This window comes from Anomaloglossus baeobatrachus, chromosome 1, assembly GCF_048569485.1.
Source record: "Anomaloglossus baeobatrachus isolate aAnoBae1 chromosome 1, aAnoBae1.hap1, whole genome shotgun sequence".
Lineage (NCBI taxonomy): Eukaryota > Metazoa > Chordata > Amphibia > Anura > Aromobatidae > Anomaloglossus > Anomaloglossus baeobatrachus.
In genome coordinates, this window is record NC_134353.1 from 845,265,843 (window position 1) to 845,291,574 (window position 25,732).

At 52.6% G+C, this 25,732-nt stretch overlaps 1 protein-coding gene across 2 annotated transcripts in view; it reads right to left on the minus strand.

Moving 5' to 3' along the window:
- Positions 1-25,732, minus strand: part of UTP15 (UTP15 small subunit processome component) — a 102,347-nt gene that overhangs the window by 69,173 nt on the left and 7,442 nt on the right. For both annotated transcript variants that reach the window (XM_075325163.1, XM_075325173.1), the window contains exons 3-4: positions 18,261-18,353; positions 17,116-17,300 (exon numbers count right to left, since the gene is read on the minus strand). In XM_075325163.1, coding sequence (XP_075181278.1) covers positions 17,116-17,300; positions 18,261-18,353 — 278 coding nt within the window. The remainder of the gene's footprint in view (positions 1-17,115; positions 17,301-18,260; positions 18,354-25,732) is intronic.

Here is a 25,732-nt window from a genome sequence, read left to right on the forward strand (position 1 = left end):
TTTACGGTGAGTACACAAAAATCCTTCTTTCTCTATCGTTTCATTGGGGGACACAGGACCATGGGACGTCCAAAAGCAGTCCCTGGGTGGGAAGAAAAACCATCACCGGAGATAGGAAGGTAACCGCTTCCCCGTCGGGCTTGCGCCAGACTTACAAGCACCGACGTTGTTACAGGTGTGTCACTGCCACCCGCAAACCTTACTCCAAGGCTGGCCGTTGCCGAAGCTTGGGTGTGAGCCTGGTAGAAACTAGTAAAGGTATGCCGACTAGATCGGGTGGCGGCCCAGGGGACCTGGACGGTCGACATCTGTAGTCCAATCGCCCAAGGGGTATCCCTTGCTCGGTAGACCGCGGCGGAAGTCCGCCCTTCATGCGATAGTCTTCACACATGGAGTAATGGATCCATGTGAACAAATCAGGCCCCTGGCGCTGGCATGGGCCTATTGGGACCGGGTGGAAGGGTGGACTGGTTGTCGGTGTAACCGAAAAGGGTGTCCTGCAGACATGTAAGACTGAGGGCTCGTACCAGTTCTGGAACGAACTAGGCCCCTTCCCGGATGAGAGAGGAGACTAGAACCGAAAACTCAATACTAAACACCTCTTCTGGAAGGAAACAGCGAGCTGCCTTGGACAGAAACGAAGAGTTCTGGCCGGAGCCTCCCCCTGTCCTGCTGGAGGCGCTGGAAAACAAAAAGGGGAGAAGAACGACAAGAGGGCTGTCCGCCCTGATGCTGTCTGTAACAACGAGATGGCCACGAGGCGCCCACCTAACAAAAACAGGTGGAGCCGGGAAAAAGGGGGTACCTTGAACGAACCCCTCACTGGAAAAAGAATCCACGTTTTTGGTGAAACGATGAAACAGCCGAGCCAGATGGACGCTTCTCAGAGCGAAGGCTCTGATTGGATGACGGAAGTGAAAAGACTCCGAAAAAATCCGAAGCGAAACGGGCCAACAACTGGCCCATACAGGGACGCGCGAGAGGGTCGCGTTCGGATCTGACTGGAAGAATGCCAGCAAAAAAGAGGGAAGATGTGGTCCTCACCCACCGGGGGAGCTCTTTCCTAGTGGAAATAAATCCTGGAGGAACTTGATTCCCGGCCCTCAACGTTGTCTGTAATCCTCTTGTCAACAGCATGACTGAGGCAGTACCCGGGATCCACTGGTGAGGCCGTCGAACTTGGGGCCTTTGAGTCCCGGTAGAGGAGAGGGGCCCCGACACAGATAACTTGGCGGTCGGGAAGGAGCCCCGGGGCCTCCGTGAGGAGTTGAGTAGGCTCTGCGAAGTATGGTCGCCTGGGTCACTCCAGAGGCATCGTTGCCTTGGTCCATCCTGAGAACCCTCGAGACCATGGGAAGCTGCGGGAAGATGCAGGAGAACCTGAACAGGCTACACGACCGGTCGAGGGAGTCGCACCTAGACCAGAGCAGGTGGTACACTCGAAGCACTATTGACTTGAAAGTTGGAACGGGAGAACAATAAGTCCACGACTGGAGGTCTTCCCTCGCCCGTGAACTGACTGGTGACTTCCCTGTTGAGGAGCACTTTTCCTAAGGGAGGTCTTTCCTACCGAAAAAAATCGGCCGACCAACACGTCCATGCCAGGGATGGACTGACCGAGATAGCGAGTTAATGGACCCGTCCCAGGGCAAAATCTTCTTGGCCTCTTCCTTTGCCATGACACTCTCTGGGTCTACCTGGTGAATGATGCATGTCACCGCTGTGGCATGGTCCGACTGGAAACTGACTGGGCAAGGCCCGACCCAGAGAAGAATTGTAGCCGTGCTAACCGTATGGCTCTGGCTTCCGGAATGTTGAAGGGGAAACAACGCTCTAGGGCTGACCCTCGGGACCGTGCCGAGGAAAAAGTGGGGGTAGCATACCCCAGCACGGGAGACTGGTGACGGTTGAGAATCTCCTCCAGCGGAGGGAAGGGAAGCTTCTCAAGGGACGATTTCGAAGACTGGTCCGCTATGAGAAAATTGGCGGATCAACCATGAAGACGGAACCCTCTTTGTCTTTAATCTTCAGTGTGGTCCACTGGAGAGAAGGGGTGAAATCTGGTACGTGCACCGTCGCTATCACCTGCACAAACCGCCGAGGGCTCGCCTAGCCAGAACGGGAGCGGGTGGCATGGGTACGCGGAACTCTGTGCCAGGAAGGAAACTATTCCTGCGTGAGGAGTACTTCCTCCTGAACGGGCTCGAAAAAACCGTGCCTAAGGGATGATGGACCGAGCCGGGGTCTGGGAGGACTCGTTCCGGTATCTCAGCTACTCTAGTAGCGGAAAGTGAATATGACGGTCTAACCTCAAGCAAGGAACCTTGAAGGGAGAACCCTGGACCTCCCGGCCGTACTTGGGCGTAGAGAACCTAGCAGCCCTGTAGAGTAGGGTGCGCAGGGACAGAGATCCCTGTCAGCGCTCTTATAAAAAACTGGAACGGTCCACTGCCACGCAAGGCGGAGGGGCTGTTGGAGGAATAGAGGCTTCCTGACGAGAGCGGCGCGAACGGCTGGAACCTAGTGTGAGGGGACGATCCTGATGCCTCTGGAGCGATGCCGGGAAAGGGATGAACCCTTCCCTTACGTAGTCTAGGGGAGAGAAGTACTCTACCCTGACGTAGCCAAGGGGGGCCACTGAACTCGCCTATCTTCAGAGGGGCGTTCCCTAAGGACCGAAGGGAAGTCAGCGGCCTCCTAGATGCCGAATCTGCGTACCTGATCCCGAGTCAGAGGCCTCGACGGGTGGACACACTGATGGTAGAGGCTCAGGCCGAGCGGCAGGCAGGCCCCAGGTATGTGAAGAGAGGGTACTCACTGAAGATGATAACCAGTCCTGGGACAGCCTAGGTGGAACTTGGTCCGCTGCGTATGGAGTTCGCTGATTCTCCGAGGGACGCCACGTTCGGGACGAGAAACCCGGAGGAACACAGGCGGGTCGACTACAGGGTGGGGTGCCCCTTCCATTTGGAGCCCCCTTTCTAGAAGGGGTAATGACAATAAAAGGACTTACCACCGGTAAAAATCGAGGCCTGGGATTATCCGTGATAACGCAGTCACACGGCGAACTGTATTCCAATGAAACCGCAGGGGCCTGCCCTCTTCGTCTCTGCAAGGTAACTGCCCCCTCTCTCCAGAGCCCTACGGGGGAATGATAATGACCAAAATACACGACTTACCGCTGGTAAACGCCGTGTCTGGTAGATGTCTGTGGTCAACGACTCCAGTGCAGCATGGTCATACTCTCCGAAAACCCCTTTGGAGAAGGGAATAATGACAATGACATGGCTTACCGCTGGTAAACGTCGTGTCTGGTGGATGTCAGTGAACACGCGGTAACTCGGCGAACTCTGGATGTCCCCCGAGCCCATCAAGGGTCTGCTCCAAACGCCCTAAAGGAGACCTGGGTGTACAGAGAGAAGAGGGGCTGTCCGTAGCCTTACGGCCTGACTCACCGTTTCGAGCATGCTATTCGTCCTGCGCCAAAACATCCAGGTCCTGCTCGGAGTCCAGCGGAGGTGGAAAGCCTGGGCCATCACCCGGGAGGTCGGAAGACTACCGGAGGAGGGGCAGTCTGGACCTTGGGAATAAGGTGGAAAAACTGGGGGGCCACGAAAGGCGAGACCTGGCGGGTCCGCTTCTAGCCTAGGCAAAAAGTCCCTGGTACGGAACTCGTCTCCCCGAAGGAATGGCGCCGTTTTGTGGATGGTATGACCAAGCGTCGGCGGGGGACGCGGCGCATGTGTATGAACCCGAGGGACGTCAGCGAGGGAATATCTGGCCTGAGACAGGGTATTAACCAGCCGACAGGGGCGAGATACAGGGGCGTGCGGAGCCAGTGACTGCGGTAGCTGTCAACCCCAATCTGCCATTATGTGCGGAAAATTACCATTAAGGAAAACGCAAACTTGAGGTACTGGCCCCAAATAACAAAAAACTCTGCTCTGAGAGCTCTATAGACTAACCCTATGGGATGTGTCTGATGCAAGCCCGAAAAAGGTACCTGAAGGTTAAAAAAATATAATGTACAAAACGCCAGCCCTGAGTAAAAAACCCCACTGTATTTAATAAACATGGAAGACTTGGGTCTATTTTCCCCTGATATACGGGCTGCTGCAGCGTCAGCAAACCGCATACCAGGAGTTTGACATAATCCCCTTTTTTTTTTTTTTTCTTTGATGAACGCTGGGGAAGGCGGGCCCAGGAGAGCGGGAAAAAGCATCCACCGCCCCCACTGTGATGCCTGGGGCTGAGTGGAGGGCGGAGACGGAGCGGCCGGCGACCAATAGCGATGCGGCGGGGGGCGGGCCTGTGACGCCGGAGACAAGGCCGAAGCCGGGGCCTAAATTTTGAGGCGTGTGATCTAGAGACCGCGGTTCTACCCGCGGGAGCGGCGGCGCGGCAGCTGGAACCGGCCGAGCACTGCGGGTGTAGAGAGGACTCCAGGGCCAGATGGGGACGTGGCTGGTGGCGCCCGGTGAGTAGGCCCGGACTGGGGCCTAAATTTTGCAACAGCCGGCGCAGGGAAAAGTAGCGACCGACGGTCCTACCTGCGGGAGCGGCAGCGCGCAGCAATGTCCGGGCACCGGCCGAGGTGCTCGGTGACTGAGTAGGCCCGGACCGGGGCCTATATCTTGAAGCCGCCCGGGAGAAGGTAGGGGGAGTGTCCTACCTGGTCGGCGGCGCCGCATCTGGCAGTGTGCAGGCGTGGAGCTCTGCACTTGTGTCTGCGTGCTCCGCACACCGGAGGGCTGGCTGCGGGCCGCAGAAGAAGAATGAGGCAGGCAGGCAGGCAGGCAGGCAGGGAGGTGGACGCCGGTGGGGGCAGGGAGCCCCCTGTAGTGAAGCAGCGCTGCGGGCCCGATCATCATCCAGACGCGCTGCGAGGTCCAGTCCCTGCTGTATGCCCCTTGCACCCTTTGGGGTGATACCGCAGGGTGAATAGGGGGTGCCCCGGAAGGAATAGCCCCACATGCCAACCCGGGAGTGGTACCGTGGAATTGGACGGGGGAGAGGGCCCGACGAGTCAAGCTTCTGCGACCCAGGGGAGCGGTACCCACACGGGCTGCGAGAGCTGAGTAGAGAGAACGATACCTGCAGAAAAAAAGAATTCCAACAGATGAGAGCGACGAGCGTCGCCGAGAGAAAAAATGAAAAAAATATACGCAAAAAATCAAGTGGCTGAAGGGGGCCCAGACGGCCCACATCAGCCTCCTACGACACTAAGCAAAAAACTGATTGAGCCCGCTTCCGGCTCAGGGGTTATACTGCTGGGGAGGAGCTAACTTTTTCTGTTTACTTAGTGTCAGCCTCCTAGTGACAGCAGCATAACCCATGGTCCTGTGTCCCCCAATGAAACGATAGAGAAAAAGGGGTACCTTGAGCAAACTCATCACTGGATTATGGTCCCACTTTTCTAGTGAACGATGAAAAACGCCGAGCCAGATGGACGTTTCTCTGAGCGAAGGCCCTGATTGACGGAAAGTGAAAAGTCTCTGAAGATGCGGTCCTCACACCACCGGGGGAGCTCTTTCCACGTGGAAATAAATCTTCGAGGGAACTGGATTCCATGCCCTCCTCAATGTCTGCCATCATCTTGTTCACAGACCTGACCGAGCCAGCACCCGGGATCCACTGGTGAGGCCATGGAACCTGGGACTCCTGAGTCCTGGTAGACTAGAGGGGCCCCGACACGGAAGAATCTGGCGGTCTGGAAGGAGCCACGGGGCATCTGCGAGGAGATGAGTAAGTTATGCGAAGCTATGCTCGCCTGGGCCACTCCCGAGCTATCGCCTGCCTAGGTCCTTCTTGAGAACCCTCGAGAACATGGAACGCAGCGGGAAGATGCACGAGAGCCTGAACAAGCAACACGACCGGGCTTGGGCGTCGTCCTCTAGTCCAGAGCAGGTGGCGTACTCGACGCACCATGGACTTGAGAGTTGGATCGGAAGGCCAAAAAGTCACGACTGTAGGTCTTCCTTCGCCAGAGATCTGGCTGTTGATATCCCTGTTGGAGTCCTTTACCTACGCGAGACCTATCGTACCGCGGAAATCGGCCGCCCAAACGTCCACGCTCGGGATGCGCTGCCGAGATTGGCGAATGAAAGAGCCCGTCCCAGAGCAAGAACCTCTTGGCCTCTTCACTTGCCATGAAGCTCTTTGCGTCTTCCTGGTGGAAGATGCGCATCACTGCTGTGGCATGGTCCGACTGGAACCTGACTGGACAATACAACCCAGAGAAGAAATTGTAACCGGGCTAACCGAATGGCTCCGAGTCCGGAATGCTGAAGGGGAGACGACACTCCCGGGGTGTCCCTCGGGACCGTGCCGAGGAATGGTGTGGTAGCATACTCTAGTACGGGAGACTGGTGACGGTTGATAACAAGCTCCAGAGGAGGAAAGGGAATCTTCCCAGGGATGATTGGGAAGATTGGTCATCTAGGAGGAAATTGGCCGGTCACCCTCGAAGACGGAGCCTTCCTGTCCCCGCTCTTCAGTGTGTTCCGTTGGAGAGTCCGGGATGAAATCTGGTATGTGCACCATCGCTAACACCGCCACAGGCTGTCGAGGACTCGCATAGCAAAAAACCGAAGGGAAAAAACGGGAGCGGGAGGCAAAGAGCCGCAGGACCCTATGCCAGGAGGGAAACTGCTCCTGCGTGAGGAGTAGCAACCCTTGAACGGCTCGAATACCGTGCCTGAGGAGTGATGGACCGGGCCGGGTCTGGGAGGACTCCTTCCTGTAGCTCAGCTACCCTAGTAGCGAAAAGTGATGATGATGGTCTAAACCTCAAGGCGAGGGTACTTGAAGGGAGACTCTGGGTCTCCCGGTCGTTCCTGGGCAGAGAGAGCCTGGGAATGCGTAGGGATCGTGATCCCTGCAAGCACTCTTAGAAAGCTGGGACGGTCCGCAGCCACGCAAAGCGGAGATGGCTGTTGTAGGGATAAAGGTTTCCTGACGAACCTAACGTGAGGGAACGAGTCCTGGTGCATCAGAGCCGATGCCGGGAAAGGGATGTACCCTTCCCTTACGTAGCCAGTCTACCCTGACGTAGCCTAGGGGATAAACTGGACTCGCCTATCTCCGAAAGGGCGATCCCGAGAGCCGGAAAGGAAGTCAGCGACTTCCTAGACGTCGAATCTGCGTTCCTGATCCCGAGTCAGAGCTCTCGACGGGTAGGTACCCTGATGTTAGAGGCTCAGGCCGTGTAGCGGGGAGACACCAGATTTTGTAAAGAGAGGGTACTCACAGAAGCTGATAACCAGTCCTGGATCGGCATAGGTGGAGCGCGGACCTCTGCGTAGAGTGACCGTGGAGGCCCTGCGGAGCGTCACGATAGGGACGAGAAGCCAGGAGGAACCCAGGCGGGTGAAGTACAGGGTAGCGTGCCCCTTCATCACGGAGCCCTCTACGAGAAGGGGTAAGACAATATAAGGGACTTACCGCTGGTAAAAATTGTGTCCGAGGAATATCCGTGCTCACGCAGTCACACGGCGAACTGGATGTCCACTGAAAACCCGCAGGGGCCCGCACCTTCCTGTCTGCAAGGTGCCATGCCCCCTCTCTCCAGAGCCCTCTGGGGGAATGATAATGACAATAACACGACTTACCGCAGGTAAACGCCGTGTCTGGTTGTTGTCTGTGATCACCCAGCGACTCCAGTGTGGCCTGCCCATTCTCACCGAGACCCCTTTTTGTAGAAGGGAATAAAGACGATGACTAGACTTACCGCTGGTAAACTTCGTGTATGGCAGTTGACTGTGAGCACGCGGTAACTCAGCAAGCTCTGGATGTCGTCTGAGCAGGGTCCGCTCCAAATGACTTAAGGGGGACCTGCGTGCATGGAGATAAGGGGGGCTGTCCGTAGCCTTACGGCCTGACTCACCAATTCCAGCAGGCCTTTAGACATGCGCCAAAACATCCAGGTCCTGCTCGGAGTCCAGCAGAGGTGGAAAGCCTGGGCCATCACCCGAGAGGTCGGAAGACTGCCGGAGAAAAAGCAGTCTGGACCTGGGGAATAAGGTGGAAAACAGGGGGGCCACAAAAGACGAGACCTGTCGGGTCCGCTTCTAGCATAGGAAAGGTCCCTGGTACGAGACTCACCTCCCCAAGGGGATTGCGCTAGACCTATGGAAGGTATAACCGAGTATTGGCCGGGGACGCAGCGCATGCGCGCGAAGCCGAGGGCCGGCGGCGAGGGGATCTATGACCTGAGACAGGGCATTAACCCGCCGGAGGGGACTAAACTAAAAACTCGAGCTGGGAGCGCGATATAAAAAAGGTGAAGCAAAACAAGTGCCCGAAAGTACTGTAGGAGTTAAGGTGCAAAAAACTCATGTATGTAAAATTTTTAATAAAAATCGACCTAAAATAAAAAATATCCACTAAGAAAAGTGTGTTTTAGTCTCTCCCCCGGAAAAATAAGGTGACGCTGAGGCCTCAGTAAACCCAGACTAGTAGTCTGGAATAAATTCCCATTCTCTTTTTTTTTTTTTTTTTTTTTTCTTTCTCTCTTTATTTAAAATGGACGCTGTGAGCGGGAAAAAAATATCCCCCACCCCCCAAGTGATGCCTGGAGCACGGCCGAGGGCGGGAACGGAGAGGCCGGCGTCCAATAGCGCCGTGCGGGAGGCGGGCCTGGGGACGCCGAGGACAGGGCCGAAGCCGGGGACTAAATTTTGGAGGTGCCGGGGCGGACAGAGGCCGCGCCGGCGGACCCGGCCGCAGCGGCGGCGGAGAGGATCCTCGGCGCGCTGTGCGGGATGCGGCCTGGGCACGCCGAGGACGGGGCCCAAGCAGAGGCACCGTCGCGGGCAGAGGCCGCAGGCGGCGGCGGGGAGGATCCTTGGCGCGCCGTGCGGGATGCGGCCTGGGCACGCCGAGGACGGGGCCCAAGCAGAGGGACCGTCGCGGGCAGAGGCCGCGCCGGCGGACCCGACCGCAGGCGGCGGCGGAGAGGATCCTCGGCGCGCCGTGCGGGATGCGGCCTGGGCACGCCGAGGACGGGGCCTGGGGGACCGAGGACAGTGGCCGAGCGGAGGGCAGAAAAAGAAAAATTACCACAGATGAGAGCGACGAGCGTCGCCGAGAAAAAATGAAAAAAATAACGCAAAAAATCAAGTGGCTGAAGGGGGCCCAGACGGCCCACATCAGCCTCCTACGACACTAAGCAAAAAACTGATTGAGCCCGCCTCCGGCTCAGGGGTTATACTGCTGGGAAGGAGCTAACTTTTTCTGTTTACTTAGTGTCAGCCTCCTAGTGACAGCAGCATAACCCATGGTCCTGTGTCCCCCAATGAAACGACAGAGAAATTAACATGCTATTATACAACACAAAGAATTAAGAAGAGACCCCAATGAGAAATCCCTACAATGTGGAAGAGAAGAGAATTAAAAGATGTAAAATGACAAAACAAAAAAAGGGGGAAAGAAAAGGGAAGGAGGGGATAACAACCAGTATCATATGTATTCCATCACAAACCCCACAGCACTAATCCGGGTCTATCCCCCCAAAATGCAGCAATTCTCAGAATAATTTATTAAATCTGATGAGTCTTGAAAACAGAATTCAAGCTCTCCATGTCTTCCTAAATGTAACGGTAGCACTAGTCCTCTGAGCAGAGGGCCTCCATCCTGCCAATATTACGCATCTCATTGCATCAGTTACTGTTATATGCCTAACTTTATCATGGTCCAGACAGTATCGCTGCTCCAATACTCCATTTCTTTATATGCAGATTTGAATTTACCATATTTACCACTGAAAATAGGCCCTAGCAGGAATTGTCGGTCGTTTTGGAGTAAAGGCCCCGTCACACACACAGATAAATCTTTGGCAGATCTGTGGTTGCAGTGAAATCATGGACATATTGTTCCATTTGTACACAGCCACAAACCTGGCACTGATTGTCCACAATTTCACTGCAACCACAGATCTGCCGCAGATTTATCTCTGTGTATGACAGGGCCTTAAGGCTTAACCTTAAGCTCTACCCTGAAAATAAGCCCTATTCACAGATCAATAACGAAGTGTCCATGCAGCTATAAAAGTTAAAGAAAACTGCAGGACACTTCATTATGGAACGAAGACACCCTCAAAAGAGAGAATACAAACCCAGCAATCATAATCACCAGACCCCGAATGGAATGCTGTGGAAGAAGAGGACCTGCGGTGGAACGCACACACACACACACACACACACACCTTTTGAGATCATACTGCTTTGGGGACCTGGGACGCATCGATGCGTTCCACCGCGGGTCCTCCATGTGTTCCACTGCGCTGCCAGCCGGAAGCAGTACAGTATCACCGGGAATGTGTGTGTGTGTTTGTGTAGGCCAGAAGCAAGGAAGGACTGCTGTGGAGCACACAAGGACCTGCTGTGGGTCGCAGGAAGACCTGGGAGCGACGCAGATGTCTGGGGTCTAGTAAGTCTGGTTCTCCTGGTGGGGAGGGGGGTCTGCCTTTTTGGGGATGTGTGGGAGTAAACTTATTCTCAACCCGTGTTTCCCCAGAAATAAGCCTTACCCAAAAAATAAGCCCAATCATACTTTTCAGGACAAAAAAAGAGAATTTTGTTTACTTACCGTAAATTCTTTTTCTTATAGTTCCGTATTGGGAGACCCAGACATTGGGGTGTATAGCTTCTGCCTCTGGAGGACACACAAAGTACTACACTAAAAAGTGTAGCTCCTCCCTCTGACCATATACACCCCCTGGATAACCAAATATAGCCAGTTTAGTGCAAAAGCTGAAGGAGAATAGCCACCCACAAGTAGAGATAGAGCAAGAACCGGAACAACCGGAGCCTCTGTCTACAACAACAGCCGGTGATAACACGCGGAACAAGAAACTGCCAACAGGCAACAGGGAGGGTGCTGGGAACTATAAGAAATATACTATAATACGGAACTATAAGAAAAAGAATTTACGGTAAGTAAACAAAATTCTCTTTTTCTTTATCGTTCCTATGGGAGACCCAGACATTGGGACGTCTCAAAGCAGTTCATGGGTGGGAATAAACAGAAAACTGAGAAGTAGGCGAAACCTAACTTCACAAATGGGCGACAGCCGCCTGAAGGATGCGTCTGCCCAAGCTCGCAAGGAGCATGGCCGGAAGAGCGACACCAGGACAGGAAAACTCTCCAGGTCCTGTGATAGATTTTGGCCAAGGAATACTTCCGAGCCCGAGTCATAGTGGAGATGACTTCAGGAGGGATACCAGAAGTCGTCAAGATCCAGGACTCAAGAGCCACGCCGTCAATCTGAGAGCCGCAGAATTCTGGCGGAAAAAACGGACCTTGTGAGAGAAGGTCTGGGCGGTCCGGGAGATGCCACGGCACCTCTACGGACAGATGGAGCAGGTCTGGGTACCAAGCTCGCCTGGGCCAGTCTGGAGCAATGAGGATAACCCGACGGCCCTCCATTCTGATCTTGCGCAGGACTCTGGGCAAGAGAGCTAGAGGGGGAAACACGTAAGACAGACGAAACTGGGACCAATCTTGAACCAGCGCGTCCGCTGCAAAGGCCTGAGGATCGTGGGAGCGAGCCACGTAAACCGGAACCTTGTTGTTGTGCCGGGATGCCATTAGATCCACTTCCGGAGTGCCCCACTTGCGGCAGATTGCCCGAAACACTGCCGGATGCAGAGCCCACTCGCCGCTGTCCACGGTTTGACGGCTGAGATAATCTGCCTCCCAGTTTTCCACGCCTGTGATGTGGACTGCGGATATGGTGGACTTGGAGTCCTCCGTCCACTGACGGATGCGTTGAACCTCCAACATTGCCAGGCGGCTGCGTGTCCCGCCTTGGTGATTGATGTAGGCAACCGCTGTCGCGTTGTCTGACTGGACTCGAATGTGCTTGCCCACCAACAGGTGGTGAAAGGCTAAGAGAGCTAGAAGCACAGCTCTGATTTCTAGCACATTGATCGAGAGGGCTGATTCGGACGGAGTCCAAGTGCCCTGCGCTCTGTGGTGGAGATATACTGCTCCCCAGCCGGATAGACTGGCATCCGTGGTGAGGATCACCCAGGACGGGGCCAGGAAGGAGCGTCCCTGAGACAGAGAGAGGGGCCGAAGCCACCACTGAAGGGAGCCCCTGGTCTGTGGCGACACAGCCACTAACCTGTGCAAGGAGGAAGTCCGCTTGTCCTAACAGCGGAGAATGTCCAGCTGCAGAGGACGCAGATGGAACTGGGCAAAGGGAACCGCTTCCATTGACGCCACCATCTGACCCAGCACCTGCATTAGGTGCCTGATGGAATGAGGCAGGGGCCTCAGCAAAGAGCGCACCGCCAGATGGAGGGACTGCTGTTTGACTAAGGGCAGCTTCACAAGTGCCGGCAGAGTCTCGAATTGCATCCCTAGGTACGTAAGTTTCTGGGTCGGAGTCAGAGTGGATTTGGGGCAGATTGACAAGCCACCCGAATTGGACTAGAGTGGCGAGAGTGAGCGAGACACTCCGCTGACAGTCTGCGCTGGATGAAGCCTTGACTAGAAGGTCGTCCAGGTAAGGAATCACTGCCAACCCCTGGAGGTGCAGAACCGCAACCACTGCTGCCATGACCTTGGTGAATACTCGAGGGGCTGTGGCTAACCCGAAGGGGAGAGCCACGAATTGGAAATGTTCCTCTCCGATTGCAAAACGTAGCCAACGCTGGTGTGAAACTGCAATTGGCACATGCAGATAGGCATCTCTGATGTCGATGGATGCCAGAAAATCTCCTTGAGTCATTGAGGCAATGACTGATCGCAGAGATTCCATGCGAAAATGCCGCACCTGAACATGCTTGTTGAGAAGCTTGAGATCCAGGATGGGCCGGAAGGAACCGTCCTTTTGGGGACTAGGAAGAGATTTGAGTAGAAACCTCTGAACCGTTCCCGGGCGGGAACCGGTACAATTACTCCGTTGGCCTGCAAGGATGCCACGGCCTGTGAGAAGGCGGCGGCCTTGGAGCAGGGGGGAGTTGACATAAAAAATCTGTTTGGCGGGCTGTAAGAGAATTCTATCCTGTAGCCGTGGGAGATGATATCCCGCACCCACTGATCGGAGACGTGTTGAAACCACACGTCGCCAAAGTGGGAGAGCCTGCCACCGACCAAGGACGTTGCTGGCGCGGCCAGATAGTCAAGAGGAGGCTGCCTTAGTGGCAGCAGCTTCTGCGGTCTTCTGAGGACGCGGCTTCGTACGCCAGTTGGGTTTTTCGTCCTTGGCTGAGTTAGTGGACGAGGCCGAGGGCTTAGAGGACGACCAGTTGGAGGAACGAAAGGAACGAAACCTCGACTGGTTCCTGCCCTGGACAGGTTTCCTGGTTTTAGTTTGTGGCATGGAAGTACTCTTCCCGCCAGTAGCTTCCTTAATGATTTCATCCAGTTGTTCACCGAACAGCCTGGACCCAGCAAATGGGAGCCCAGCAAGGTACTTCTTTGAAGAAGCGTCTGCCTTCCACTCTCGAAGCCACAAGATCCTGCGGATAGCGAGGGAATTAGCCGAAGCCACCGCAGTGCGGTGAGAAGCCTCCAGCATGGCAGACATGGCATAGGATGAAAAGGCTGAAGCCTGGGAAGTTAAGGCAACCATTTCGGGCATAAGAGTCCCTGGAGAGGGAATGCATCTCCTCTAGAGAAGCAGAGATGGCTTTGAGAGCCCACACTGCTGCAAAAGATGGGGAGAATGAGGCCCCTGCCGCCTCATATACAGATTTGGCCAGAAGGTCAACCTGGAGGTCAGTGGAATCCTTAAGAGAGGTGCCATCAGCCACTGATACAACTGTCCGGGCTGAGAGTCTAGACACCGGAGGGTCTACCTTTGGTGAATGAGCCCACTCCTTAACCACCTCTGGTGGAAAGGGAAAACGGTCATCAGAACCACGCTTTGGGAAGCGTTTGTCAGGACAGGCCCTGGGCTTGGTCACAGCGGCTTGAAAACTGGAGTGGTTAAAGAACACACTCCTTGTCCTCTTAGGCAAGGTAAACTGGTGCTTTTCTGCCAGAGAGGGTTGCTCCTCTGATACTGGCGGATTGAGGTCCAGCACAGAATTAATGGACGCAATCAAATCACTAACATCTGCGTCACTTTCGGACAGATCAATGGGGCACATGGAGGTAGCGTCCGAGCCCCTAGTAAAGGCATCCTCCTCGTCCTGCGAGTCAGCTCGTGAATCAGAGCCACGGGACGAGGAAGGAGAGGGGGCCCTGCGTCTCCTTTTAGGAGGACAGGGTCTGGGACCAGATGAAGAATCCTCTGTGAGCTCCGCTGAGAGAGCCCTAGCAGCAGAGGCGCCCTGAGAAGGGGGCTGATGCATGGTCAGCAAAGTCCGGGACAGCTGTCCCATGGAGTCGGCAAAAGACTGGGAGATTGATCTAGAGAAGGATTCTACCCAAGCCGGGGGTTCAGCCACCGGAGCCGGAGCAGCCGGAGGAACCACTGTGGGTGCGATACCAGGCTGAGGCATCGTCAGGTTACAGCAGGCATCACAATGTGGATATGTGCTCTGTTCAGGCAGCACGAGCTTACATGCAGTGCATATTGCGTACAGCCTTGCTCCTTGTGTGAGACATGCTGCTGAAGTAGGGGCTCTGAGCCAGAATGACCCCCAGAGAGTATATAAGCAGGTCCACAACCGGAGGTTGTGGCTTACCAGACAGTTTGTGTGCCCTCCAGATTCCACAGCCCGGACCCCCAGAGAGATGCTGCAGCCAGCGCCGATCGCTGTGAGAACGCTGATAAAATGGTGCCGGAGCGAGGAGAGGGGGCGGGGCCTACTCTGAGAGCGGGAACTGGAGGGCCAAGGAGATTTACAGGGGAGGGAACATTACCTCAGAGAGGAGTGTCCCTCCCCTGTGCTGAACGGCCGCTGGGCGGAGCCGCACTGTCCCTCTGAATGATTGACATGCAGGGGCAGTGAAAACGAAACTAGGCCTCAGGCGAAACCGGGGCCTAAATTTAACGATGCGGCCGGCGCGCAGGCACCATCGGCGCGGTTCTCAGGCGAAAACCAGAGAACCGGCCGGAAATGTCAGAATAGATACACAGCCCACTCCCCCCAACAATAAAGTACAAGGGACCCCCCGAATATAACATCTCAGATACTTAGCTTGTGAGACGCAGGGTTTCAAGTCCCTGGGGATGAGTGCTCCGTCCGGCAGGATCCTGAAGGGCTGCGGATGGAGACCGGTCTCCTGCAAGGCAGGGAGAACCGTGCTGGCTCCCACTTCAAGCCAGAGCCCGAGGGATGGTGAAGGAGCGTGGCATGTAAGGCTCCAGCCCTGAAATCAACCTTAACAACACCGCCGACACAGTGGGGTGAGAAGGGACATGCCAGGAGTCCAGGCTTGGACCCGTTTTTCTTCAAACTCTTTCCAAAAATCAGAAATCAGATGAGAATGCATGTGTGGATGTATGCCTCCTGAACACAAAGCATTGAACTGGCTATATTTGGTTATCCAGGGGGTGTATATGCTCAGAGGGAGGAGCTACACTTTTTAGTGTAGTACTTTGTGTGTCCTTTGTGTGGAGGCAGAAGCTATACACCCCAATGTCTGGGTCTCCCATAGGAACGATAAAGAAATATAATATACGCCAGTGTCTTATTTTCGGGGAAACAGGGTATCAACACTTTCTTCCCCAACCGCCTGCTTCCATTCCCCCCTTCTCTGTTTTTCCCCCATTTATTATTTTTCATGCAAACATCTGGAAATCTTTATCTTATTACAGAGTCATGTTTTTATTCTATGTATTAAGCCTTATTCCCCCACTGTCCTCTTTCCTTGTCAGTTTTATGCATACACTTTCACAAACTGGTTAATTTGCAAATTATTGCGTTGTTTCTTGTATTTTGTTGAAAAAGATAATTTACAATGGAAATAAAACGACTAATGAGGGTAGAATTGCGCTGTATTCACCGCTGGGGATTATGCCACTTTCACACTTCTCCTTTTAGAAGTTGGATCTGACCTTTAGTTATGAATGATGCATTATTTTATCTATTTTATTTTTTTTTACAAAATATTACACTTTGGTGATTTTAACGGATTTGTTAAAAAATGTGGGGGAAAAAAAATCCTTGTTCAAATCAGCAGACATGTGTAGGGATCATCGCCGGCTCACCGCAGCAGACGGCGGCGATTACCACTACATGACCAATGATGTCCCAGTAAGTCATCGGTCGTGAAGGGGTTAATCTTACTATAGTAGGACATCAGTGACATCAAGATAAAATACTAACAGGGACTGCCATCGGTTACGGAGCCACACTGACGTGGCTGGGGACATTTGTGGCTGTGGAGTTGCTGGCTAGGAAACATAATTTTTATTGCTATAGCGCCAACATATTCTGCAGCACTTTACAATTCAGAGGGGCCATTTATAGACAATATTTCACATGACAGAGTTACACAATTCAACAGATACCTAGAGTTTGGAAATAGGGGAGGCACAAAAAGTAATGAGTGCTTGTATTGTCAGGTCCGACCATCAATATAATAAATAGGGTATTGAAATAACGCTGCATGAACCGGTCACTGGCCAGTATGTGTACAAGTGCAGAGGACTATTAAGTGCATGGAGGGTGAGTATTGGGAATTAAGCAAATTCTTCTTGGTAGTGCATTCCAGAAAATTACCGCATCTCGTGAGAAGTCTTGGAGAAAGTTTTCGGTCAATAGTGCAACAGAGGGCACAGGTAGGGTGATAGCAAATGAGGGAAGAGATGTAAGACAGTGCAAATATGTGCAGAACTTTGTTGGTGAGAGAGATAAATTTATATCGGACTCTGTAGCGGATAGGCAACCAGTGCAATGACTGGAACAGGGTGGAGGCATCAGTGTAGCAGTTGGAGAGGAAAATCATCCTGGCTGCTGCATTCAGGATGGATTGAAGAGAGGAGAGTTTGGTAAGAAGAAGACCGATTAGTAGAGAGTTGCAATAGTCCAGACGAGAATGAATAAGATCGACAAGAAGAGTTTTTGCAGAATTAATGGTAACAAAAGGTCAAATTCTTGAGATGTGTTTGAGGTGGAGGTGACATGAGCGAGCGAGTGATCAGATATAGGGAGTGAAGGAGAGATCTGAGTCATATATGGATTGACAGAAACTACCATAGGAGGCACTTACTTGCTATGTCCCATGAACTGTCTCAGAGCGGCCTTTCCATTGATATCAAAGAGTTGCACGACACTATCCTCACATCCGGCAGCGAGCAGCTTTCCATCACCCCGGTACGTTCCACAATAAGCTGTATCCTTAAAGCGGGAAAACGTTTTTATAGGCTCCTGAGAATATCTGCCATAGATGTGGATCTGAAGAGGAAATAACAAGACTGATGAGGCTGAAGCTTCATCACTGTGAATGTTATATTCTTTTTCATCCTACTCTTAAAGTGAGTCTGTCAGCAGGTTTTCGCTATGTAATCTGAAAGCGGCATAATATGGGGTCGGAAACTCTGATTGCAGAGATGTGTTATGTACTGAGTTACTTGCTGTCATTTGGATAAAATCACATTTTTCTCTGTTGTAGATGTAACAGTGCTCAGAATACTAAGCTCCATATAACCCTGTCCACAGCACTGAGTGGCAGATTTCTGTGTACACTGTACATTGGCAGAAAGCTGCTAATCAGTGGTGGTTATGGGTTACACAAAGCAATTTACGAGAAGGCACGAGACCTCTAGTCCTATAGGAAATCTCCTCATCATAAAACACTGATTTTACTGAAACTGCAACACAAAGTCCAATAAGTGACATCAGTGGAACCGGAGTTTTTTTCCACAACATCATTCTGCTCTCAGATTACATTAAAGATAACCTAATAACAGATTCCCTACAGGCTGTTGACAGGAGCAAAATACACTCAATTTTAAGTAAAAGATAAGAATAACATTTTTGTAACACGGTACAGTATTTACTGAGTGGGTGGTTCACAATTGGCATTAAATACTGATAAAGTTTATGTTTTTTGCATTGATCACAAATTAATGCCTGTATCACAGTCCAGAGCTGTATTCACGATTCTTCTGGAAGTTACAGTCTGCAGGCTACAAACACATATGACTATATGACCCTTCCTCCCCACATAGGTTATATGGTGAAGTGAATAATGTCAATTACCATGAATACACAACATCAAAAATAACCATTAAAGCGGCTATGCTACAAAAACTATGGCATACAATAGATGTGGGAAAATTAACAATGGCTGCAATGGAAACGGGTTGCCTGATCTGATGAATTATTAGCACCACTTGGTAACTTACGACTTACCCTGGTAGATGCGGTGACGGCGTAATTACATGGCTCAACTGGTGAAAAGTCAATTTTTGTAACGGCCCCAAATTCTTTGATCTGAACAGGAGTCTAATAAGGACAAAAGAAACGACAAAAAAAGTCACATCTCGTCATACAAAAGGAACTAATCTAGAAGAGAAATTTGTGGCTTCTTAGTAGTGGAGCCATTCCTGCCTGTGAAGGAAAAGCAACATTCCCGAGATCTGCCCACTGAGCTGACACTTCAGACTACCTATAACAGTGATTGTATTATCTCCTATACACACACTCCTGTTGAGGATAAGAATTGAGTAACCAAAAATACTTAATTCAGCCATTTCATAGCCTTAGGTATAGAAAAAAAAAGGAGCCAGCACGATCTGAAATTGGCATGCATCATATAAAAAGTGAAAATTCACAGATTTATTCCAACTGTACTATAATAAAAAAAATGAGATTTTTAGCAAATAATTGATCAATTCTTTGAGCCACCCCTGCCAACGTCACGGCAAATCTCAATAGGGGGATCCTAACCTATATTACATATTTCATGTGCCATGCGGCCTCCTAGATAAAGTTAAAAGCAGAACCATAATGGAGCACACATACCTGTAACCTGTATATAACCGCTTCTATGTTGCAAAAAAGGCAATTGTGGATAGAGACCAGCCCAGGTCCCAGCATGTGGAGCAAGCTCTACACATACCAGGACTATATCAGAACTGACCCTCCCAGTGCCAGACAGCAACCATTGATAAAGGCGGACCAGATCCAAGAATGGTGCTTAATTAGCATTGCCTGTGGAAAGGGGTGAGGTAACTGAATCTGAACAGCTACCAACAGGAGGAATACATTGCAAACCAAAATCAGGCGTGCATGGTATGGTGATGGTCAGTCACCAGAAATTGTAGCATAACTACAGTCATAACAGAGAAAAAGGAGCCAGCACGATCTGAAATTGGCATGCATCATATAAAAAGTGAAAATTCACAGATTTATTCCAACTGTACTATAATAAAAAAAAATGAGATTTTTAGCAAATAATTGATCAACTCTTTGAGCCACCCCTGCCAACGTCACGGCAAATCTCAATCTGTTTGGTTGTAGTTATGCTACAAATGTCTGATGGCTGGTCACCACCATGCTATGCACGCATGATCTTGGTTTGCAATATATTCCTCCTGTTGGTAGCTGTACACATTCAGTTGCCTCACCCTCTCCACAGGCATTGCTAATTAAGCACCATACTTGGATCTGCTTTTAACTTTATCTAGGCCGCATGGCAGATGAAGAAGGGAATTTTGTTTACTTACCGTAAATTCCTTTTCTTCTAGCTCCTATTGGGAGACCCAGACAATTGGGTGTATAGCTTCTGCCTCCGGAGGCCACACAAAGTATTACACTTTTAAAAAAGTGTAACCCCTCCCCTCTGCCTATACACCCTCCCGTGGACCACGGGCTCCTCAGTTTTGGTGCAAAAGCAGGAAGGAGGGAACTTATAAATTGGTCTAGGGTAAATTCAATCCGAAGGATGTTCGGAGAACTGAAGACCATAACCCAAAAGAACAGCCAGCCCAAAGGGCACAGGGGCGGGTGCTGGGTCTCCCAATAGGAGCTAGAAGAAAAGGAATTTACGGTAAGTAAACAAAATTCCCTTCTTTGTCGCTCCATTGGGAGACCCAGACAATTGGGACGTCCAAGAGCAGTCCCTGGGTGGGTAAAGCAATACCTCAATAAAAAAGAGCCGAAAACGGCCCCGTCTTACAGGTGGACAACCGCCGTCTGAAGGACTCGCCTACCTAGACTGGCGTCTGCCGAAGCATAGGTATGCACTTGATAGTGCTTTGTGAAAGAGTGCAGACTAGACCACGTAGCTGCCTGACACACCTGCTGAACCGTTGCCCGGTGCCGCAATGCCCGGGACGCACCCACAGCTCTGGTAGAATGGCCTTTCAGCCCTGAAGGGAGCGGAAGCCCAGAAGAACAGTAGGCCTCGAGAATCGGTTCCTTGATCCACCGAGCCAAGGTTGACTTGGAGGCCTGAGAGTCCATACGCTGGCCAGCGACAAGGACAAAAAGCGCATCTGAACGGCGCAGGGGCGCCGTGCGAGACACGTAGAACCGGAGTGCTCTCTCTAGATCCAAAGAGTGCAAAACCTTTTCACACTGGTGAATTGGATTAGGGCAACAGGAAGGCAAGGAGATATCCTTATTTAGATGAAAAGGAGATACCACCTTAGAGAGAAATTCCGGGACAGGACGAAGAACCACCTTATCATGGGGGAAAACCAGGAAGGGAGCCTTGCCTGACAGCGCTGCCAGCTCAGACACTCTCTGAAGTGATGTGACTGCCACCAGGAAGGCCACCTTCTACGAAAGACGGGAGAGAGAGACCTCCCGCAGCAGCTCAAAAGGCGACTTTTGAAGAGCCGTCAGGACTCTGCTAAGATCCCAGGGTTCCAACGGACGTTTGTAAGGTGGGACCATGTGGCAGACCCCCTGCAGGAACGTGCGGACCTGCGGAAGCCTGGCTAGACGCTTTTGAAAGAAAAAACACGGAGAGCGTGGATACTTGGCCCTAGAGAGAGAGCCGAGGGACAAACCCTTGTCCATTCCAAATTGTAGGAATGAAAGGAATGTGGGTAAGGCAAACGGCCATGGAGGAAGCCATTATCAGCGCACCAGGATAGGAAGCCTTGCCAAGACCTGTAATAGATCTTGGCGGACGTTGACTTCCTGGCTTGTCTCATGGTGGCAATGACATCCTGAGATAACCCTGAAGACTCTAGGAGTCAAGGACCAATGGCCACCTGGTCAAGTTGAGGGCCACAGAATTCAGATGGAAAAAACGGGCCTTGTGACAGCAAGTCTGGGCGGTCTGGAAGTGCCCACGGTTGACCCACCGTGAGATGCCACAGATCCGGATACCACGACCGTCTCGGCCAGTCTGGAGCGACGAGAATGGCGCGACGGCAGTCGGACCTGATCCTGCGTAGTACCCTGGGCAGCATCGCCAGAGGGGGAAACACATAAGGCAGTCGAAATTGCGACCAATCCTGGACTAAAGCGTCCGCTGCCAGAGGTCTGTGATCCTGAGACCATGCCATGAAAGTCGGGACCTTGAGAGATCGACGTCCTGCGTTCCCCAGCGGCGATGGATCTCTCGAAGCACTTCTGGGTGCAGAGACCATACTCCCGCGTCCATGCGCTGACGACTGAAAAAATCTGCTTCCCAGTTTTCTACGCCCGGGATGTGAACTGCGGAGACGGTGGAGCCTGTGGTTTCCACCCACTGCAGAATCCGCCGGACTTCCTGGAAGGCTTGACGACTGCGAGTGCCGCCTTGGTTCGCGAACGGCACTGCCTCCATAGCTGCAGCCATCTTCCCCAGGAAGTGCATGAGGCGCCTTAAGGGGTGTGACTGACTCCGAAGAAGTGATTGCACCCCCGCCTGCAGAGAAAGCTATTTGTCCCTGGAGAGTGGCCAGAGCGACGGCAAGGCTTTGTTGACACGCCACCTGAGAAGGGGCCCAGAGGTTCTGAAGAAACGAGCCGCAGGACGAGAACTGAACTCTATCCTGTAACCATGAGACAGAATGTCTCTCACCCATCGGTCTTGAACTTGTGGCCACCAGGCGCCGCCAAAGCGGGAGAGCCTGCCACCGACCGAGGATGCGGCTAGGGGAGGCCGAGAGTCATGAGGAGGCCGTGCCCCCTGCGGCCTTTTGGGGTCGTGACGTGGGCGGCCACGCATATGAGTTCCTCTGGCCTTTCTCCGGCCTGTTGGCGAAGAAGAATGTGGCTTGGCGGAGGGACGAAAGGACCGAAACCTCGATTGGACATTTTTCTTTGCTGAGGTCTCTTAGGTTTGGACTGGGGTAAGGAGGAGACCTTTCCCTTGGATTCCTTAATATCATCATCCAATCGTTCGCCAAATAAACGGTCGCCAGAAAAGGGCAAACCAGTTAAGAACCTTTTTGAAGCCGAGTCTGGTTCCCAATCGCGCAGCCACATGGCCCTGCGAACTGCCACGGAGTTAGCATATGCTACAGCCGTGCGGCTAGTGGAGTCCAGTACGGCGTTCATGGCGTATGACGAAAAAGGCTGATGCCCGAGAGTCAAAGACGGAACATGCGGAGCAAAATTCCATGTGACAGCATTAAACTCCTTCAGACAAGCCGAGATTGCTTGGAGAGCCCCCACGGCTGCAGAGGCCGGGGCGAAAGACGCGCCCGTGGCCTCATAGATGGACTTCACCAAGAGCTCTATCTGTCTGTCAGTGGCATCCTTCAGGGATGAGCCATTTGCAACAGACACAACGGACCTAGCAGCCAATTTGGAAACTGGAGGATCCATCTTGGGAGAATGAGCCCAAGCCTTAACGACTTCAGATGGAAAGAAGTAACGCGTGTCAGTGTGACGTTTAACCCAGCGCTTGTCCGGGACCGCTTCGGATTTCTGGACAGCATCCCTGAAGTTAGAGTGATCAAAAAACGTATTGCGTGTACGTTTGGGGAACCGAGACTGGTGTTCTACAGGAGGAGGCGGAGGAGAGCGATCCAGCACCTGGTTGATGGACGAGATAAGATCATTTACTAAGGCGTCCCCCTCAGGAGTATCAAGGTTAAGGGTGAAGTCAGGGCCAGAGCCCTGAGCTCCCTCGTCCTCCTCGTCTTCCTGAGAGTCCTCAAGCTGGGATCCCTAGCAGTGTGAGGAAGTCGGGGAAGAGTCCCAGCGAGACCGCTTAGCCGGTATTGGACTGCGGTCCGGGCACCTAGGGCTCAACCTGGGAGCGCGTTGCGGCGCTAACCAAGCGGGGCCTGGATGAGACAAGCTAACAGGGCCAGGGCCTGTGAAAGGTCCGGTCTGGACTGCAATGCCTCAAGGAGCATAGAAGACCATTTGTTCATATGAAAATGGCTGAGGGCCAACACCGGTGACTCTGTCCCTGCAGCCTGCTCAGGGGTAGCAGGGGGGTCTACATGAGCCGAGGGGCCCACCAGTGCCGGAGGCTTCGGCTGAGCAAGCGAGGCAGGAGTTGAGCATTGCTCACAGTGAGGGTAGGTGGATCCCACAGGTAACATAGCCCCACAAGAGGTACAGACCGCGAGAAAAAACCTGTGCCTTAGTAGCTTAGCTCCTTGGGACGACATGCTGTTGTCTCCTAGGAGAGTGACCACTGAAGGTAAATGTCCGAACAGAAATATATATAATATATACATGTGTATCCGGCACCCTAGGGGGACCAGCACCGGGTGCTGTAATCACCCTGAGCTCCGCTGAGAAGCACCCACCGGCAGAATGCCAGAAAATGGCCGCCGGAGCTCTCAGGGGAGGAGTGGCGCCAGCAAAGAGCGGGAGTCTGGGTCCCCACAGTGGTCAGTGAGGGGGGAGGAAGACATGCAGGATGTTCCAGCCCTCACATCCGATGTCATGTCGGCAATCCCGCCCTTACCCCTGACAGGCAGGCCCGGGGGCGGGATTTTCACGACTAGGCCGCGGTGAAGCCGGGGACTAAATTTGAGGCCGCGCCCGACCAGCAGGCCCGGAAGTCCACCTGCCTTCTCAGTTTTACAACTACCGCGGCTTCCGGGAAGAAGGTGCGCTCCCTGTACAGTCCCCAATGGGGACACAGAGTACCTTTAAGTAGCAGGGCCCGGTCCCTGGGGTTGAAGAGGCTCCAGTCCGGCAGGTTCCACCAGGGGCTGCGGATGGAGCACGGTCCCAGCAAATGGATGACCGCTCAGGATCCCACTTCTCCCAGCCGCATAAGGGATGGTGAAGGAGACGGCCTGTGGCTCCAGCCTCCGTACCCGCAATGGGTACCGTCTGGGGTCTCCACAGTGGTCAGTGATGGGGGAGGAAGACATGCAGGATGCTCCAGCCGTCACATCCGACATCATGTCGGTAATCCCACCCTTACCCCTGACAGGCAGGCCCGGGGGCGGGATTTTCGCGACTAGGCCGCGGTGAAGCCGGGGACTAAATTTGAGGCCGCGCCCGACCAGCAGGCCCGGTCGGCGCGGAAGTCCACCTGCCTCCTCGGTTTTACAACTACCGCGGCTTCCGGGAAGAAGAAGGTGCGCTCCCTGTACAGTCCCCAATGGGGACACAGAGTACCTTTAAGTAGCAGGGCCTGGTCCCTGGGGTTGAAGAGGCTCCGGTCCGGCAGGTTCCACCAGGGGCTGCGGATGGAGCACGGTCCCAGCAAATGGATGACCGCTCAGGATCCCACTTCTCCCAGAGCCGCTAAGGGATGGTGAAGGAGACGGCATGTGGCTCCAGCCTTTTTACCCGCAATGGGTACCTCAACCTTAACAACACCGCCGACATAGTGGGGTGAGAAGGGAGCATGCCGGGGACCCCGTGGGGGTCCTCTTTTCTTCCAACCGACAACTAAGTTATGAGAATGCATGAGTGGATGTGTGCCTCCTTCCACACAAAGCATAAAAACTGAGGAGCCCGTGGTCCACGGGAGGGTGTATAGGCAGAGGGGAGGGGTTACACTTTTTAAAGTGTAATACTTTGTGTGGCCTCCGGAGGCAGAAGCTATACACCCAATTGTCTGGGTCTCCCAATGGAGCGACAAAGAAATACAGAATATAGAGTAGGACCCCCCTATTGAGATTTGCCGTGACGTTGGCAGGGGTGGCTCAACGAATTGATCAATTATTTGCTAAAAAAAAATATACATACATACACATATACACTGCATATTCAGTGATTTTCCTTAATACAATATACCAGCACATGTAACTTAAAGATGGCTCCTACATCCTGGACAACTCCCAAGAAGTTGAGGAATAGAGGAATTCCTAAAGTTCGGAACAACCAATCCAGTAGAGACTATGCAAATTTCTATACGTCCTTAGCCCGACCTGCGATACTTGATTGGACTATACTTTTGTTTACACCCATTACTTCCTAGTCCTATAAAAGCTTTGTCTGGAAATAAAGAAGTTGAGTTGTTTGCGCCAGTCGTGAGAGTCATAATTGGTCTATTCAATTATTATCTATCTCGCGTGCACACACGACATTCTAGATAATTTGAACACGGCAGTCAGACCTTAAGAGACCCATTGTAGTCTCATCTCAACACTCCCATCCTCGAGGCCAGCACCGACTTCACTTATCAGAGCCCCTCAGATGGCATCAGGGTCACCAGCACTCAAGATATAAAAAAAGACTGGAACCACAATGGACTCGCATCAGTGCCAAAAATCTGAACATTACACTCTTGCAGTTAGGCTATGTGCGCACTGGGAAATGAAATTTCCTTGCGTAAATTCCGCATGCGCTCAAAGATTACCGCACCCGCGGTAAAAAACCGCGGGAAACCGCACCCGAAAACCCGCATGCGGTTTGCCGCGGTATTGTTCGCGGTATTGCCGCGTGCGGGTTGGGATGTGCTTTATTGCATTCAATGCAATAAAGCACATTGAAGAAAAAAAAAAAAAAATACATTTAAT